The sequence below is a fragment of the Narcine bancroftii genome, chromosome 1, assembly GCF_036971445.1.
Source record: "Narcine bancroftii isolate sNarBan1 chromosome 1, sNarBan1.hap1, whole genome shotgun sequence".
In the NCBI taxonomy this organism is placed as follows: domain Eukaryota; kingdom Metazoa; phylum Chordata; class Chondrichthyes; order Torpediniformes; family Narcinidae; genus Narcine; species Narcine bancroftii.
In genome coordinates this window covers 161,333,228-161,352,714 of record NC_091469.1, presented here as the reverse complement: position 1 = coordinate 161,352,714, position 19,487 = coordinate 161,333,228, and the positions used below count along the sequence as shown (strand labels likewise).

Sequence of the window (19,487 nt, the reverse complement as noted above, 5' to 3'; positions counted from 1 at the left end):
GAGCTCATTGCTGTATCTGACCCGACCTTGTTGGTTTTCGTGCAGTTGGATAATCATGTTGAGGAACTTTGGGGGACATCCGATGCGCTCTAGTATTTGCCAAAGCCCTTTCCTGCTCACGGTGTCGAAGGCTTTGGTGAGGTCAACAAAGGTGATGTAGAGTCCTTTGTTTTGTTCTCTACACTTTTCTTGGAGCTGTCTGAGGGCAAAGACCATGTCAGTGGTTCCTCTGTTAGCGCGAAAGCCGCACTGTGATTCTGGGAGAATATTCTCAGCGACACTAGGTATTATTCTATTTAGTAGAATCCTAGCGAAGATTTTGCCTGCAATGGAGAGCAACGTGATTCCCCTGTAGTTTGAGCAGTCTGATTTCTCGCCTTTGTTTTTGTACAGGGTGATGATGGTGGCATCACGAAGATCCTGAGGCAGTTTACCTTGGTCCCAACAAAGCTTGAAAAACTCATGCAGTTTGGCATGCAGAGTTTTGCCGCCAGCCTTCCAGACAGCAGGCACCAAAGAAAAGGTACAAGGACTGCCTAAAGAAATCTCTTGGTGCCTGCCACATTGACCACCGCCAGTGGGCTGATAACCCCTCAAACCGTGCATCTTGGCGCCTCACAGTTTGGCGGGCAGCAGCCTCCTTTGAAGAAGACCGCAGAGCCCACCTCACTGACAAAAGGCAAAGGAGGAAAAACCCAACACCCAACCCCAACCAACCAATTTTCCCTTGCAACCGCTGCAATCGTGTCTGCCTGTCCCGCATCGGACTGGTCAGCCACAAACGAGCCTGCAGCTGACGTGGACTTTTTACCCCCTCCATAAATCTTCGTCCGCGAAGCCAAGCCAAAGAAAAAGAAGAAAAGAAATAATTGTAGCCATGGTACCCTCTGACAGAACTTTGATTATTTTGCCTCCAAGCCATTCTTGTCGGGTGGAGTCGGCTTGATTTGCAGATATCTCGCTCTCTTGGTCTTCCTGTGAGGTTGACAAATAATTAACAACATTTTTTTACCTATCCAAACTTTTTATTTTCCTGTTTCTGAACTTCAAGTATAATTTTAATGATTAAAATGAGTTATCCAAGAAAGTCCACATCTGATAGCAAATGTCAGTGCTACACAATGGGGTGTTTCATGGCCTTTCACGGTGGGTAAATAAATTGCACCTAATTCTTTTTCTCTGACAGCCAGTATGTTCAGGCAGTACTTGTAATAATTTCATCATCTGTATGTACTCCCAATGCTGGATTGGATTGCTGCTGCTTGACGCAATGTTGGAACAGGTCTGATGAGGTTAATCTCATTTTCCAACTGTGCAAAATGGGAATGATTTCTTTCTGGAATTTGTCAGTATTTATTTTCAATGATTCCAGTGCAACTCATTTCACTTTGAATCCTTGCAGAAAAGTGAAAGGGGATTTTCTCTCCCATTGATGCTACCTGGTTGTGAACCTAAATACTAAAACTGGACAGAATCGGAAGCCAAGCACAAAACTGGTCAATTTATTATTCCCATTTAAGCTTCTGTGAAAAGGCTATTGATCTTCTCTTCCCTCACAAATTCATAGACAGAATCATGGCAGCTTTAATCTTATAAAGATTGTTCTGCATCTTTGGTTATGTCACGATAATGTAAAAATACAAGTTAAGAATAGGATCAGGACGTACAGTGCTCGGAACTTGCCTAATTTAACCATTGATCTTAATGCTGCTTTTATACTTGATCCCTCTTGCTTTTCCTCTAAAACTGTATCTTGTTTTTTAATATGCTTCATGTTACAAGTTTGGTTTGAATGTCTCAGGCCATTAGTTTTTGCCTTTCCAGAATGTCACCACTGCATTCCTGTTCTTGTTTTCATAACACTTATCTTCGAACAGAGAAAAATGACTGCTGCCCAGTGGAACTGATCTTTATGATCATGTAGTGGCTTTGAGCGACTGATAATGGAATGCATCAAATCGCACCTTCCATTCCGGTTTGCCTACCATTCAAATCGGTCCACAGATAATGCTATTGCTTCGACTCTAAACTTCACCCTGACACAGCTAGAGAGTGATCACGTGTCATTGACTTCAGCTAGGCATTCAACACGATCGTTGATACCTCAAATATTGGTGGATCAACTGTCCTCCTTGGAATTCAGTTCCCCTCTCTGAAACTGGATTCTGGACTTGTTGACCACTATCTGTCCTGGTTGGAAGTAAAATCTGAAGTCCCATCACACCAAGCACTGACACACTTGTGTGCTCAGCCTGGTGTCGTTCACACTTCCAGCACACTACTGCATTGCCAGATTCAGTTCAAACAGAATCATCATGTTTGCGGATGATATCACATTAGTTGCCATCATCGGCAACATTGAGGTCAACTACTGCCTTACAGAGAGGAGAGCTGTTTGGAAAGTGGTGTGAGAATAACCATCCAAGTTTCCACGTGAGAATGGAGGCAATTTTGGACTTCAGAAGGTCGAAGGTCGACCACTCTCCATTACACACCAATGATTCCGTCACTGAGAGAGTGGAGAGCACAAAGTTCTTTTGTGTGAGTGGAAAGGACGACCTATCTTGGACCCACAATGCCTCATTAGTGAAGAAGGCACAGCAGCGCCTACACTTCATAAGGAGGCTGAAGAAGACGAAGCTCCCGGCCCCCATCTTGATGACTTTGATAGGAGCACAATTGAGAGTGTCTGGCTGCATCTTTGTGAGGGATGGTAGCTGGAAAGCATCAAACTGGAATTCAAAAGAGAGGATCATCAAAACAGAAAATCACTGGGGTCTCCCTTTCCTTTAATGTCGACTGGAAGCATTGCTTAAAAAGGGCTCAAATTATAATTGAGGATCCTTTCCATCGAGCACACTGTATCTTTGACCCTCTGCCATCAAGAAGGAGCTACAGGAGCATCAAGGTACTAATTCAGGGCTGTCCGGCTGGGAAATAGCTTTTCCTACAGGCTTTGAGATTGTTGAGCAGTATCCTGTAATTGAGTAAATCATCTGAAAAATATTTTTAAATTATATCTTTATATCGGCTATTTGGCCTTGAGTGCCAGCTCTGCCGTTTGGTATGAATCATAGCTTTTGTTCATACCCCATGATCTCTTTTATTTTCTGGAAACGAATCAATCTCCTTCAACTGGCCTTCTCCACCTTCTGTGGTAGAGAACGCCACAGGTTCACCATTTGAATGAAAGGACCCTTCATTTCTGTCCTCAATGCCATGCCAATATTCGCTCTCCCTTTGTCTGGAATCTGTCTCTGCATCCATCCATCATATATCGCTTCTGCCTGGTTGGCTGGTCCTATGTGGGGTCCTTGTCTCACTCCTCCCAGCTGTCCTCTTTGCATTGCTTCTGCTCTACCTCTCCTCACCCTGATGAAGAGTTTCGGCTCAAAGCATTTACCATTCTCTTTCTCCCACTGTTGGTGCATAACCTGCAGGTCATGTTTGGCTTCGGATTCCAGCATCTGCAGTCTCTAGTTGTGGGTCTGCCTCATTGATAGTCATGTCCTGAAACATAGTTTCCTTTTGTTTTAGCAACTCCATCCTCCAACCCTAACAAGAGTCTCTCCATCCTGTTTGTCTCGCCCTGGATGAGTTTTGTGCATTTCAATATTTTACCTTCTTAGAACAGTATATCACAGGAACGATACCTATGCCACACAATCTCTCTGCAGACTATAATGCCACTTTGAACTGCACATCAATTTGCAGATGATCTATATTCCTCCATTCTCTGCCTGTTCTTGTGCCTGTCTGAATGCTTCTTTAACATTGTTTCATGACTACTTCCACAGAAAGTGTATTCCAGCTACCAATCATTCTCTGTGCTTAAAAAATGCGGAGCTTGTGAATCTCCCTTAAACTTTCCCTCTCTCACCTTCAACCCATGCCTTCTAAAATTTGACATTTCTATCCTGGGGACACAAGTCAGTCCATGCCTCTTGTAATGTTAACATATTTATTTCAAGTCGCCACTCAGCCTCCAGAGAAAATGACCCATTTTGTCCAGTCCTCTGGATCTGTAAATTATAAAAATTCCAAATAGTCCACTTAATCTCTCATGACAGTCATACCAACCTTGGATCTAATCTGGTGAAGTGGAATTCTCTCTACAGCAATTACCACCTTATTTTTGGTGTAAGGAGACCAAAATTGCATCCAATTTTGGAGAAATGGTCTTGTCAAGGCTCTGTATATTGGAGTAAATTGTCCTTTACTCCTGTTCTCTAATTCTCTTGCATCAATGTCTGGGTAACTATTTGTCTCCTTGATAGCTTCTTTTTAATGATTGGTGTACAAGGGAACCTAGGCCCCTTTACACTACAGCATTTCCTAAACTATCACCATCTAAATGATAGCTTTAGTTTTTTTCCTGTAGAAGTGGAATTCAGTAAAAGTCCAAAAATCCGGACCACCAGAGAATCCAGACTTCTTGACAACTCTCAGCTTATGAATTGCAAAAGTGCCACAGATGTACTGCCTGAGCTCCCAGAAAATCCAGACCAACCCAATCCCCAAGCAGTCAGAATTTTATAACTTTTACTGTACTTCATTTATCCACGTTGTTATAGCATATGCCATGCATTTGTCAATTCCCTCAACTTGCCTGAGTCTTCTTGAAATTAATCTGCTGGATCCTAACTGTTCTTAATCCCATCCAATTTTGTGTACTTGGTATACTTGGAATTGATACATTCAGTTCCCTTGCTCAGATAATTAAGTGGGAACACTAGTCTGCAGAATACATGCTGCATTGTAAAGGAACCATATTCATAAGATCACACGTTAAAGGAGCTGAAGCAGGCCACTAGGCCCATCAAGTCTGTTTTGTGATTCTACACTAAGCTGAATTACGCTCACACCTAGTTCCAGTTTCCAGCCTTTTCCCCATATCTCTTGATACCCTCACTAATGAGATACTTCTCCATTTCCTGTTTAAATTCTCCCAGTGATCTGGCCTCCACTGCTTTGTGCGGCAGTGAGTTCCACAGATCCATGACCCTCTGACTAAAGAAGTTCTTCCTCCTCTCTGTTCTAATTGGATAACTTCTGATTTTTAGACTATGACCTCTTGTTCTCGATTCACCTATCAAGGGAAACAACTTATCTGCATTCACTCTGTCAAAACCTTTCAATATTTGAAATGTCTCTGAGATCCCCCCGATTCTCTTATACTCCAGCAAATACAACCCAAATGCTCCACATAAGCCGGCCCCTGCATTCCGGGAATCATCCTGGGTTAATCTTCTCTGCACCCTCTCCAACAACATCACATCCTTTCTAAGATAGGCGGCCCAAAACTGTATACAGTTACTCTAAGTGAAGTCTCACCATTCCCCCATAAATACCTCTCTACTCTTATACACTATTCCTCTTGAAATGAATGCCAAGGGGCGTGGCCTGATGGCGAAGGAGGAAGAAGTGTAATTCCATATTCCCCCAGTTGGATTACAAAAATACCTGAATTTAAATACTTGGAAAAGTTTGTCTTGAAGTTATCTGAATGTTTAAAACTGTAATGGCAGCTAATACAAAGAAATCGAAGACACAGATTCAGAAGAAACTTCACTTTAAAAGTTTAGAAGAAGTGAGGCCTACTTATCAACTGGAATCCTCGGAGTTGACTGGACAGCCACCCAAGCAACAAAGGACTCCAGCCCGACTGAGTATTACCCCAGCTACCAAATTTTTCATATGTCGGGAACGCTGCAGAATCACTGGAGTCCACAACGAACCCGACGTGCGGCGCTGCTGTGGGTCCCGGCGGCGCAGAGGTTTGGGGCAGCATGTCGAAAGACGTGCATGCGCGGACCTCTGTGTTGCTGGGCATCTGCGGTGCGTCGCTGTCGGTGAGGGTCAACGGCGTTCTGAACAAATTGGGTGTGGACCTGTAGGGGTCCAGACCAGAAGCAAGGTTAAATCGAAGGCTGAATGAAAAGAATTGGAAGAAGAATCGTTGATTGTTGTTGAAGAGAAACAAGGTAGGCCTCAAGGAGAGGATACTAACTTTGAAGCTGTTTTTACTGTTTTGGGATCAATGGCACATCAAATGGGCAATATGTCAACACAAATATCTACTCAGTTGGAACGTGGATTTATGAATATAATTGAAAAAATGAATAATATTTCTGATGAAGTTTCTTCTCTTAAAAAGGACATTTTTGCTGTTAAAGGCGATGTCAATAAATGTTTGAATTTGGTGGACACAGTTCAAGATAATTTTAAGGAAATGGAAGGTGCCTTTCAAGTTTGTAAGGACCAAGTGAATGTAATAAGCAGAAAATAGAGAAAGTGGAAGATTCTTTCGTTGGATGGGAGATTCAGAAGAAAGATTTATTGAAAAAGATAGACTCTGGAAAATCAAAGTCGTCGAAATAATATTAAAATAGTGGGAATTCTTGAAGGAATCGAGGGTTCAGAGCCAATAAAAAAAATGTTTAAAATGGATTCCTGAGGCATTGGGATTGGAGTTTTTTCCAGAAGGTTTGGAGTTGGATAGGGCTCATAGGGCTTTAAGGAGTAAACCATATCCAGGTCAACCACCACAAGCTGTTTTGATTCGCTGTCTAAAATTTTAAGAGAGAGAAACTATTTTGAGCGTAGCAGTTCAGAATGCACGTAGATATCAATCTCCGTTGATGGTATAGAGAAATAAGGTTTTTTTTCTATCCAGATCTGAGTCAAGAAATTATTAGGAGATGTAAAGTTTAATTCTGCTAAAGAGGTGCTTTGGAGAAAGGGTTATAAATTTTCTTTTAGATATCCTGCAGTATTGAAAATTTTTTATGGTAATTTTCAATCACAATTTTTTGAGAATGACTGTGATGCTTTAATCTTTACTAATTCTCTGCCTGATAGGGCTGTTGAAAGGCACTCTTCACCTAAGAGGAGGATATCTGAGAAGAAGAATGGAAACGGGAATGGGAATCTCTGAGTTTGATTGATATTAATGATCCGGAGCAAGTTTTGGGATTAAAATCAATGGGGCTGTGAGCTGATTTAGACTTATCATTTTACGAGTCCGATTGGGGGAAGAGAGGTCGCTGAAGCTTTCCGAAGTCGTCTTCCACCTGTGGGGGGGATTTATTTCTGTCCACACCCAGCTAAGTGGGGAGTAACTACTTTGTAGTGCTGTTTTGTTTAGTGATCATTTATGAAGGGAAGCTTGATAAAAAGATTAAATCTTTTTTTGAATTATTAGAAGAGATGGAAAGAAAGGAGGGCTTTTAAGGGGAGTTTTAAGGTTTTTTTTAGTTAGTAGAAGGGATAGAAAGGGTTTTTTTGTATTTGTTGTTTGAGTTTTACTTTGATAATAATGTCTAATAATGTTTAATGTTCAGGGTTTAAATAATCCGATTAAGAGAAAACCTGTTTTAGCTTGTATAAAAAAGATGAGAGTTAACATTGCTTTTTTGCAGGAGACTCATTTAACCGAAAAAGAACATTTGAAATTGAAGAGGGACTGGGTTGGACATGTAATTTCATCTTCCTTTAATTCAAAAGCAAGAGGAGTGGCAATTTTGATTCATAAGAAAATACCATTTGAACTTGTTTCTTTCTCGGAATCAGTTGGTCGTATTTTAATGATTAATTGTAAATTGTTTGCTGAGTAATGCCTTGATTAAATGTGTTTGCACCTAATGTTTTTGATGAACAGTTTGTGTCTAAAACTTTCTTAACTTTAGGTCAAGCTAAGGAGAATATTTTGATTGGGGGAGACTTCAATTGTGTGTTAGACCCATTATTGGATAAATTTCCGAAAGTTGTGAAAAAATCGAAAGCAGCGGTTCAATTGGTTTCCTTGATGAAAGACCTGAATTTGATAGAGGTCTGGAGAAGATTGAATCCCACTGAGAAAGATTTTTCATTTTATTCTTCACGTCATGATTCATTTTCTAGGATTGACATTTTGTTTAGCATCAGCACATTTACAAGCAGGTTTCACTCAAGCTGAATATAAGAGCAGGATCATTTCTGACCATTATTTACTGTTTATTTCTTGTGTGGGGCCGGAACTTAATCAATCAATTTTTCGCTGGAGGTTCAATGTAATGTTATTGAATAAACCAGAATTTGTAAAATTTATTAAAGATCAAATTGCTATTTAGATTTGAATAAGAATACAGTCAGGAGTAATTTTATTGTATGGGATGCTTTAAAGGCATTTCTACGTGGTCAAATCATTAGTTATGCATGAAAGGAAAAGAAGAAATTTCTGATAGAGTCTCAGTTGTTGGAAAAACAAATAGCAGAGTTGGAAAAGGAATTCCAGAGGAATTCTACAGAAGATAATAAGGCTTTTTTGACAAAATTGGAGCTAAAATATAATATATTGCAAACTGACCAATTTGAATGTTTGATTCAAAGATCTAAGCAATGTTATTACGAGTTAGGGGACGGAGCACATAAAGTCTTGGCATGGCAATTGAAAACTGAACAAGCTTCAAGAATTATTAATGCTGTGAGGAAGGACAATTCAGTTGCTTTTAGACCTCAGGAAATTAATGACCAATTTTTGTCATTTTATCAGAAATAATATCATTCTGAGGGAGTGCGAGATGATGGTTCTATTGAAGCATTTTTGTCAGAGTTAAATTTACCAATGTTGAAGGAGGAGGATGTGAGGAAGTTGGATTCTCAGGAACAAGCTTTACCAGACTCGTGTTCATCTGCAGTAATAGTTATACCAAAAAAAGACAGAGACTCTTTGAAGGTTTCTTCTTATCGACCAATTTCTTTATTAACTGTGGATTATAAAATAATAGCGAAATTATTAGCAAATAGATTAGCAAAGTACTTACCACAATTAGTACATTCTGACCAGGCTGGTTTTATTAAAGATAGGAATGCTTTGGATAATATTCTTAGTGGTTTCATTGATCAATGCTTCACGTAAGCAACACAACCTACCAAAGGTAGTATCATTAGATCTGAAAAAGCTTTTGATAGGGTCGAATGGAATTTTTTGATTGGACAGGATGAATATAAGATTAATTTATTTGTTGATGATGTTTTGATATATTTAACTAATCTGGAGCAATCTTTAATTTCTTCGCAAAATTGTTTAGAATTATATGGTAAATTATCTGGATGTAAAGTGAATTGGGATAAAAGTGAAATACTACCAATTTCTGAAGGAAATTGCGATCAATGTAGACAAATTAGTAAATTTCGATGGACTGATAAAATTAAGTAATTGGGGATAATGATTGATGTAAATTTTCAATCATTGTATCATTTAAATTATGTACTGTTAATGAGAAAGATTAAAGCGGATTTGACTAAATGGAAAGATTTACCTTTAACTTTAATAGGTCGAGTAAATTGTATAAAGATGAATTTTTCCGCGAATTCAATATTTGTTTCAATCGATTCCTTGTTCTCTTCTGAAATCCTTTTTTCAAGATTTAAATAAAGTAGTTTGAGAATTTTTATGGAGAGGAAAATTAGCAAGAGTAGCGGTGCATAAATTGACCTAGCAGATGCTTTGGAAGGTTTGCAATTACCTAATTTTAAAAATTATTATGAAGCAGCTCAATTAAGATTTTGTTAATCGTATGTTAGATTTTTTGAATCTTCCTGGTTGGACTAGGGTGGAATTGGCTGCGATATTGGCATCTTGACCCCATCAGTGTGTATTTAAATGGAATACTGTTTTATTACAGAAATATAATGTATCAATTTTGAAACATTTATTAGAAATTTGGACTAAAAGGAATTTATTAATAGGATCAAAGGTAATTTATCAGTTCAAACCCCAATATATTAAAATTAATTGATTCCTTTTTCATTGAATAATAGAGTTTTAGAAGATTGATGGATTAAAGGAATAAAAAGATTGCAGGATTGTTTTGAAGAAGGGAAATTTTTATCATTTAATCAGCTTAAAGAGAAATTTGGGATTTTAGAGAATTCTCTGTTTGTTTATTACCAAATTAGGGCATTAGTGACAGATAATTTTGGAAGAGAAATTAAAACTTCTAAGTTAACTAAATTTGAATTTATAGTTTCATATTTTTCAGATAAAGGTTTTATATCAGAAATGTTACATATTACAAGATACAATGGTTAAAAATTTTTTAAAATAATCTAGGATTAAATGGGAGCATGATTTAAGTTGTGAGATTAGTCAGGTCGATTGGGAAAATATGATGGGTTGACTAATTAATTAATGTAAGATATAGTTTGGTTCATTATAAATTTTTGCATCAGGTATATTTAACCCCTGAAAAATTGAAAAACTATGGATTTAGTAATTCAGATCTGTGTTTTAGGTGTGATTATGTGTTGGAACATTTTTACCTTCTGTTTGGTTTTGTGATAAAGTTCATCCTTTCTGGTTTAAAATTAGGAAGTTTCTTCAAAATTTGTTTAAAATTCAATTTCCTTTAGATCCCAAAATTTTTTTGTGAGGTTATTTTACTCCGTTAGTGGACTTGGGGTTGGATAAGTTTCAGACAGCGTTTATTCGTCTAACATTGACAGTTGCTTGTAAATGTATTGCCATGTCTTGGAAAGATGAAGCAGAGTTAAATGTAGTTCGATGGCATCATGAGTTGAAGTCGTGTATCTATATGGAGAAAATAACATATAATTTTCATAATAATTATCATTGTTTTGTTAAGATTTGGACACCTTATATGAAGAATTTGAATTTAATAATATTGTAAATTACTGAATGTTTTTGTTTATCTTTAATGCTTCCCTTTAGGGATCTATTGTGGGAGGGGGAGGGGATGGGTTTGTTTTACTGTTTTATTATTAGACTACGTATTCTGTAAAAGTCTGTTTATTTTTATTGAAAAAATATTAACTAATTTTTAAAAAAAAATGAAGGCCAACATAGGGTTCGCCTTCTTCACGACCAATCCCACCTGGGCATTAACTTTGAGATTACTCTGTACAACGACACCCAGGTCTCTGCACCTCCGAGGATTGAATTTTCTCTCCATCCAAATAGTCCTCAGTCTGTTTATTTCCACTGCCAAAATGTAGAACTGAACACTTCTCACCATTGTACTTCATCTGCCATATTTTTGCCCGAACTCTCAATCTGTCTACATCCTTCTGCAATTTTACTGTTTCCTCAACAGTTCCTGCTCTGCCACCTATCTTAATATCATCTGCAAATTTGGCCACAAAACCATTCATTCTAGAATCCAAATTGTTAATCTAAATTGTAAAGAGCAGCGGCCCCAAGACTGAACCCTTGTTACAGGCAGCCATCCTGAATGGGATCCCTTAATTTTAACCCTTTGTTTTCTGCCTATCAGCCAATTTTCTATCCAGTCTAATATCATCCCTGTAATTCCATGGATCTTCATCTTATTTATCAGCCTAACATGCAGCACCTTATCAAAAGCCTTTTGAAAATCTAAATAGACAATATCCATAGCCTCCCCTTTGTCTATCCTACCTGAGATTTCTTCAAAAAACTCTAATAGGTTAGTCAGGCATCATCTACCTTTTAAAAAGCCACGCTGACTAGGACCAATCCTGTCATGAATTTCCAGGAATTTCATAACTTCATCCTTGAGGATTGTCTCTAATATCTTTCCAATCACTGACATAAGACTTGTTGGTCTATAGTTTCCTTTTTTCTGTTTCCCACCTTTCCTGTACAATGCAACCACATTTGCAATCTTCCAATCCCCTGGAACCACACCAGAGACTAGTGATTTCTGGAAGATTGTCACCAATGGATCCACAATCTCCAAAGCTACCTCTTTCAAAACCTGCGGATATACGTCGTCTGGTCCAGGAGATTTATCTGTCTTTAATCCATTCAATTTATCTAGACAATTTCTCTAGTAACCTTAACTGTATCAAACTCTACACCCTGAAGCCTCTGTCTGTCAGGGATATTACTAATGTCTTCCATGGTGAATACAGATGTAAAATATTGATTTAATTCTGCCATATCTTTGTAACCCATTATAATTTCCTCAGCATCGTTTTCTATCGGTCCTATATCAACACTTTTTTATTCATTATATATTTAAAAAGAAAACTCTTAGTATCTTTTTTAATATTGTTTGTCAATTTCCTTTCATAATTCATCTTTTCTTTTTTTCTAAGTTTTTAATGGATTCCCAGTCCTCTCATTTCCCACTAGTTTGAGCTTCCTTGCATGCTCTCCCCTTTTGTTTTTATCTTAGCCTTAACTTTTGTCAGCCACATCGGTACCATCTTTCCATTGACTAATTTCCTTTTCCTTGGAATAGATCTATCCTGCAAATATTATTTGCAAAAATATCTTCCAATTCTGCTCTGTTCCTCCGACTAGTTTGCCTTTCCAGTCGACCTGATCTAGTTCTTTCCTCAAACCACCATAAGTTCCTTTATTCCACTGGAAAATGGATACATCTGATAACATTTTTTCCCTTTCAAATTTGAAATTGAATTTGACCATGTTATGGTCACTGCTTCCTAGAGGTTCTAAGAATTTTAACTCCCTCATGACATAAAAGCAGAAATAAGCTATTCAGCCTATCGAGTCTGCCATGCCATTCAATCATGAGCTGATCTATTCTCTCACTCAGCCCCACTCTCCATAACCTTTGATGCCCTGGCTAATTGAGAGCCTATCAATCTCTTCCTTAAATGCACCCAATAACTTGACCTTCACAACTACCTGTGGTAACAAATTTTGTAGATTCACCACCATCTAGTAAAATATATTCCTCTGCATTTCTGTTCTAAGTGAACGCCCTTCGGTCTTGAAGTTGTACCCTCTTATTTCAGACTCCCTCCATGGGAAACAACCTCTCTAAATACTTTATCCATTTCTTTCAACATTTGAAATGTTTCAATGAGATTCCCCTTCATTCTCCTAAATTCCAACGGGTACAAGCTGAGAGGCGTCAAACTTTCCTTATATGATAAACTTTTCATTCCCAGAATCACCCCTGTGAACCTCCTGAACCCTCACCCGCGTCAGCACAGCCTTTCTTAAATGAGGAGCTCAAAACTGCTCACAATACTCCGTGAACCTCAATATCACATTGCTGCTCTTGTACTCTATTAAGGCATCTGAAGGGCTCAGACCTGAAATGTTAACTGCCTTTTTCTACCTATGGATGCTGTGTGATATACTGCACTTATTCAGCACTTTTGTGTACTGTACTCTGCAGATTTCTTGTTTACCTCAGTTTGTTCTGACCTATGTAATCAATTTTCAGTCAATGCCAATGTATTTTACAACTCATTCTATCTGTTTTAGTTTTGCACATTAGGGTTAGGAAAATGTGGGTCTTCAAAGACCCTTTGATCGTCATTTGTTCAGCCTTATCCATTCGACCATCTAAATCTTTTAAAAAACAAGTAGATTTTTGAAACTGTTTTATTTTTCATAAATCCTTGCTGACTTTGTTTAGTCCGGTTGATATTTTTCTAAATGTCATTGTGTTGCATTTTTTTTTTATTGTAGACCAGAAATTCCCTAATTCTGATATTAATCTGACGTCCCTGTTTTTCCTTTTTTAAATTGAGATTTGCCACCCTCAAAATTGGAGGGTATGTTCATGATTTATGGAAGTTATCAGCCAGTCTATTCATGGCTGTTTTTCTGTGATGCGCATTATCATTGCCTTGGGGATTCAGTATCTTTCAGTCCTGTATTTTCTCCAGCAATTTTTTAACTCGTAATAATTTCCTGTTAATTCCTCCTTTATAGGAATCCAGTCCAATTGGTCCAGACCTCTGGTGTTGGATTAGTTTAGCGATAGTGTTCTGGCCTCTGACAGTCGACTAAGGATTCAAGGACAGCAGTATTTGAAGCTGACAGCAAGTAGACTGTAAAAGTGCCAAGGCACTAATGGAAAAAGTCTCCCATTAAATATTCCCCTCTGTGGCCTGGTCATTAATTTAAAATACTGGATATCTGAAAAGGTTTCAGCTGGTCAGAAAGTGTCCTGGAGGAAATGGAAGTTAATATTTTAAATGGTGCCTGTCATTTATTGTTTGTGAGAGTTTGCCTTGTGCAACTCGGTTGATGTGCTTGTGTGCTCACCAGGAAACACCAATAAATTGCTTAGTAGTGAATTTGGGACATTACAGACCTAAAGAAACCCATTTCCTTCCATCTGTCCTACACTTGCTTTCACAGCTCTGGCCCTCTAGCTGTTTTTCATCTGAACATTGGGATCAAGTTGCTCTTCAGTTTCCTTGAGCCAGATCTTTATAGCATGTCTGAGTGGGTTGTAACAGTTGATGTAAAACAAATTCAACTACTGTTGCCGGTTGTGTCTGTGTAGCCTTGCATGAAATGACCACACATAAATTGGACTTTCAGCATGGTGGAAACGAGTTCCTCTGCACGCAGCTTCATTGAAACAAGAAAAAAAGCAGGGCTGTGGTTTTTGAGAGGATTTGCTTTGTGCGACAAGGGTATCCTGATTTGACTGTTGTGTGGTTTTCGGTTGAGAACGATGGCTTTGTGCATCAGGCTTCTTACAGAGAAATCCTGATATTTGCATATTCCAGCTGGTAAACAGATTGAAAAGGGTAGTGACAACATGAGCAGGAATTCCCCTGATGAGCTGTATGTTTGTTATGACTCAACATGTATGTAAATTGTCCTCAAGTTTTACAAGTGTGTGGGTGTATCAAATGTTGTGGTGTTTTTCCCCCTGGTGACTAATTATTTAAGATGCTTACTTTCAGCATGTTTCTAGAGCAAGGACTGAATTGGTTAGAGGTAGAATTATTGTAATTGAGGCAACCGACCACACTAACTCGATGAGAGAGGATCGGAACGTCAGGGATTGTAACACCTAGTCCTATCTATCAACCTTCTATGCTTAAGATCTTCCAATTACATAGAATTAATAGAAGGGCTGAAGGGCCTATTCTATGCTGTATGACTAGATTTTTCATTTACTATTCAAGATTTCATTTTTCCTCATCCCTCCCCACCAATTTCCCATCCCTAGCACCTTTCCCTTTGACCACAGGAGGTGCCACACTTGCATTCACACCTCGCCACAGACCCCAAACAGGCCTATCAAGTGAAGCAACACTAGTGTATCTGCAGCATTGATTCATTGCATCTGGTGCTCCCTTTGTGGCCTTCTCTACATTATGGAGACAGGGTGCAGACCGGGAGATCGCTTCGCTGAGCACCTTTTCTTCGGCCGCACCAGGCACAGAGAACTCCCAGTGGCCAACCTTTTCACTTCTGTGTCACCCTCTCAATACTCGCATGTCTGTCTATGGCCTCGTGTATTATCCCAACAAGAGCACCCATAAATTTTCTGACTGGGCACTCTGCAGCCAGATGGATACTTTTCTGGGTTCTGCTAACCTCTCCTCCCCTTCCCCCTGTCATCTTTCCACCCCTTCCCTCTCTATTCACCTAGCCATCCCTCCTCCCCCTGCTTGCTGCTGTGCCCTCCCTCCCTCCTCCATCTATCACCTCCTGCCTTTGTGACCACGCCTCCCCGCACCCTTTTATTTGGATGGGTGCCGACATTTTTCCATACTTTGATGAAGGGCTCAAGCCTGAAACATCGGTTAGGTATTTTTAATTTTGCTCTATAAAATACACTGTTTGACCTGTTGAGTTTCTGAGGCATTGTGGTTTACTTTGACAATGGTGTCTGCAGACTTCCATGTTTTACTTTGTTTTGTCTTTTTGCCCGCCTGTTTAAAGTGAAGTCTTGAAAGTGTGCAAGATTTGTATATTAAACTTAACATAGTCTGTGATAAATTACATTCCCTCCATTGATTTCCTCAAGTGGCCATTCTTTTTGCGAATTTTGTCAGGCCTATATCTGTGGACCATACCCTAGCTGGATTGATTTGTGTTCATGGGGTGGCATGGTTAGGGCAACACTGTGACAGCATCAGTGATAGGGACTGGGGTTCAAATAGATATGAATCACAGACCATTCAATTGATTCATTGTTTATAACCCTTTATGGTTCCTATCTATGCGGTTAAATAAATTGTTAGAAAAATAAGGGCTTATGGATGTGAGGTAGGGAAGGATGAGATTGTTGTGGAGTTAGCCTACGCATTTGGTCAGCATAACATCATGAGCTGAAGGGCCTGTACTGTGCTATAATGCTTTGTGTTCTATTAGAAGCCAAACAAACTGGGAAAAATGGGATGATAAATGATTCAAAGCTCGTTAGAAAAATTCAAGAAAAATAGGCCATCATTTGAAACTTGATTGATCAACAGATAGAACGAGTCTTACTTGCTATCGAGAGGGGCTGGAAGTGTTCTGTGTGAAGGCATGATGAGGAGCGTAATCTTGAAGCTTGAACACAGAAAGCTGATAGTGTTTTCATTGGGAATGCTAAAGGCTAGATGGAGAGGAATTAATGTTGTGGGATCTATAAATATAACACTGTGAGGAGAAATGTGAAGATAATATTCTTCCTATAAGAATATCACAGCATGGCTTTACATCTTAAAAGGGAAAACACAAGTGTATTTGATCATCATGAACTAACAAACCAGAAAGATTAGATTTAGTTTGCTGCAGCAACTTTAGTGCTCTTAAGATCTTGAATGCTAATTTTTTGTTTTGAACAGATGATCACTGTGAATGCTGCGCTGTTTCCCAGCTCTATCACAAATTCCCTGATTGCTGTTGGAAATGATGGTCTCCAAGAGCGTGATCGAATGGTCCGAGCCTGTCTCGCCATCCTCTGTGAGCTAGGTAACTGGACTAATAATTTCCCAATCTATCATCCATCTTCAGAATCTTATCCTAAAATAATAAGGTTAAATTATCCTTGGATATGGTCATTGGTGTACCAATGCATAGAAGCTAAAAGGCCAGGGCGTCATAGCCTCTATAGAGAAGACTACATGAGTTCGGGGTTAAGGTGTGATTGAGATTTAAATTAAGATATTATTCACAAGAGATGACAGATGCTGGAATCCAAAGCTAAACACATTACAGTGGAACCCCAATTTAATGAAAATTCAGATATAACGCAATGAGTCATTGGACCCCTTAACGTCCACGTTCCGTTCTTTGAGATAGGACATTAAGTGAGCCCATTTTAATAGATGCAAGACCAAGGTCGGCCACTCTGTGGCACAGTGGATGTTTAGAAGTGGCGTGTCTAAATGATTAAGGTAATAAGTACAGTAATGTTTACCTTGGGGAATTCATCACATTGATGGGCGAAGGGTGTTTCTGAGAAGGGGGCATGGTGTGCGTTTCTGAGAAGAGGGGTGGAGTGTGTTTCTGAGAAGGGGGGTGGTGTGAGTTTCTGAGAAGGGGGCGTGTTTCCGAGAAGGGGGCGTGTTTCCGAAAAGGGGGGCGTGTTCCCGAGAAGGGGGGCGTGCGCCCGAGAAGGGGGGCGTGCGGCCGAGAAGGGGGGGTGTGCGGCCGAGAAGGGGGGGCGTGCGGCCGAGAAGGGGGGACGTGCGGCCGAGAAGGGGGGGCGTGCGGCCGAGAAGGGGGGGCGTGCGGCCGAGAAGGGGGGCGTGCGCCCGAGAAGGGGGGGCGTGCGCCCGAGAAGGGGGGGCGTGCGGCCGAGAAGGGGGGGCGTGCGCCCGAGAAGGGGGGGCGTGCGCCCGAGAAGGGGGGGCGGGGGGGTGGGTGCTGCCACAAGAGGGGGTTGAGTGCTGCCGCGGACAGAGGGGGGTGCTGGGATATCTGCCGCAATCAATGCGTGTGTATATATTGTTTTTTTTTCTTTGGCTTGGCTTCGCGGACGAAGATTTATGGAGGGGGTAAAAAGTCCACGTCAGCTGCAGGCTCGTTTGTGGCTGACAAGTCCGATGCGGGACAGGCAGACACGATTGCAGCGGTTGCAGGGGAAAATTGGTTGGTTGGGGTTGGGTGTTGGGTTTTTCCTCCTTTGCCTTTTGTCAGTGAGGTGGGCTCTGCGGTCTTCTTCAAAGGAGGTTGCTGCCCGCCAAACTGTGAGGCGCCAAGATGCATGGTTTGAGGCGTTATCAGCCCACTGGCGGTGGTCAATGTGGCAGGCACCAAGAGATTTCTTTAGGCAGTCCTTGTACCTTTTCTTTGGTGCACCTCTGTCACGGTGGCCAGTGGAGAGCTCGCCATATAACACGATCTTGGGAAGGCGATGGTCCTCCATTCTGGAGACGTGACCCATCCAGCGCAGCTGGATCTTCAGCAGCGTGGACTCGATGCTGTCGACCTCTGCCATCTCGAGTACTTCGACGTTAGGGATGTAAGTGCTCCAATGGATGTTGAGGATGGAGCGGAGACAACGCTGGTGGAAGCGTTCTAGGAGCCGTAGGTGGTGCCGGTAGAGGACCCATGATTTGGAGCCGAAAAGGAGTGTGGGTATGACAACGGCTCTGTATACGCTTATCTTTGTGAGGTTTTTCAGTTGGTTGTTTTTCCAGACTCTTTTGTGTAGTCTTCCAAAGGCGCTATTTGCCTTGGCGAGTCTGTTGTCTATCTCATTGTTGATCCTTGCATCTGATGAAATGGTGCAGCCGAGATAGGTAAACTGGTTGACCGTTTTGAGTTTTGTGTGCCCGATGGAGATATGGGGGGGCTGGTAATCATGGTGGGGAGCTGGCTGATGGAGGACCTCAGTTTTCTTCAGGCTGACTTCCAGGCCAAACATTTTGGCGTACACAGTAGTGAAACCTCGATTTAGCGCTACCTTGCTTTTTTTCACGATCCGGTTTTTTTTTTAACTTGAACCATCGGGTTATGATGGGTTCCACTGTATTTTGGAGGAACTTTATGGGTTGAGCAGTACCAATGAGAGAAAAGGAATGGGCGATGCTTTGAGCCATAAGCCTTTAGTCTGTCATGGAGGAGAGAGGTCAGTGTAAAGAGGGCAGAATGGGACAGGGGCACTATTTGGGATTGGTGAAGCATGATGAACAGAGCAAAAGGATTGGCAGATGCCAGACAAATGGAGAGAGGGGCAAGAAAAGGTGAGAGGTTGGAGTGGAGGAAGGTGAGTCATACAGGGTGAGCAAGTGCTCAGAAGACGAAGGTTGCCAGGGCTGGAATGAATGGAACCAATTATCCTCACCACTGTTCAGGGTTGTATGTAATGTCATGTATGTACTCTGACAAGAAATCTTTTACTGCATAGGAGATGACTTGTAGAAATTTACAGACATTCTCTATACTTAGATTTTACTTAGCAGAATACACCTTTCTCTGTTCTTGGATCATTTCAAGATGAAAATGAACATACCGTATGTCACACTGAGACTGGCAGCCTTGAGTTATAATTAGAGACTGAATAGGTTGGGTATTTTTCTCCCTGGAGTATGAGAGACTGAAGGCTTAATAAAATGAGGTGAATGGTCACAGACTTTTTATGAAACTGGAAATTGGTTCACTGAAATTGGAAATTTCAGTATTCATTCTGGGTTGTAGGCTATCTAAGTGGAAAATGAGATGCTGTTCTTCCAAAGCAAATAATGAAATGCTCGAGGGACTGAGTGGTTCAAGCAGTATCTGTGGGTCAAAATAGTCAGTCAGCCATTATCAATAATGTGTCCTGACCAGAAACGTCGAC

At 40.4% G+C, this 19,487-nt stretch overlaps 1 protein-coding gene across 6 annotated transcripts in view; it reads left to right on the top strand.

Moving 5' to 3' along the window:
* Nucleotides 1–19,487, top strand: part of LOC138735618 (rapamycin-insensitive companion of mTOR-like) — a 265,357-nt gene that overhangs the window by 75,706 nt on the left and 170,164 nt on the right. For all 6 annotated transcript variants that reach the window (XM_069883715.1, XM_069883709.1, XM_069883692.1 and 3 more), the window contains one exon: nt 16,546–16,672. In XM_069883715.1, coding sequence (XP_069739816.1) covers nt 16,546–16,672 — 127 coding nt within the window. The remainder of the gene's footprint in view (nt 1–16,545; nt 16,673–19,487) is intronic.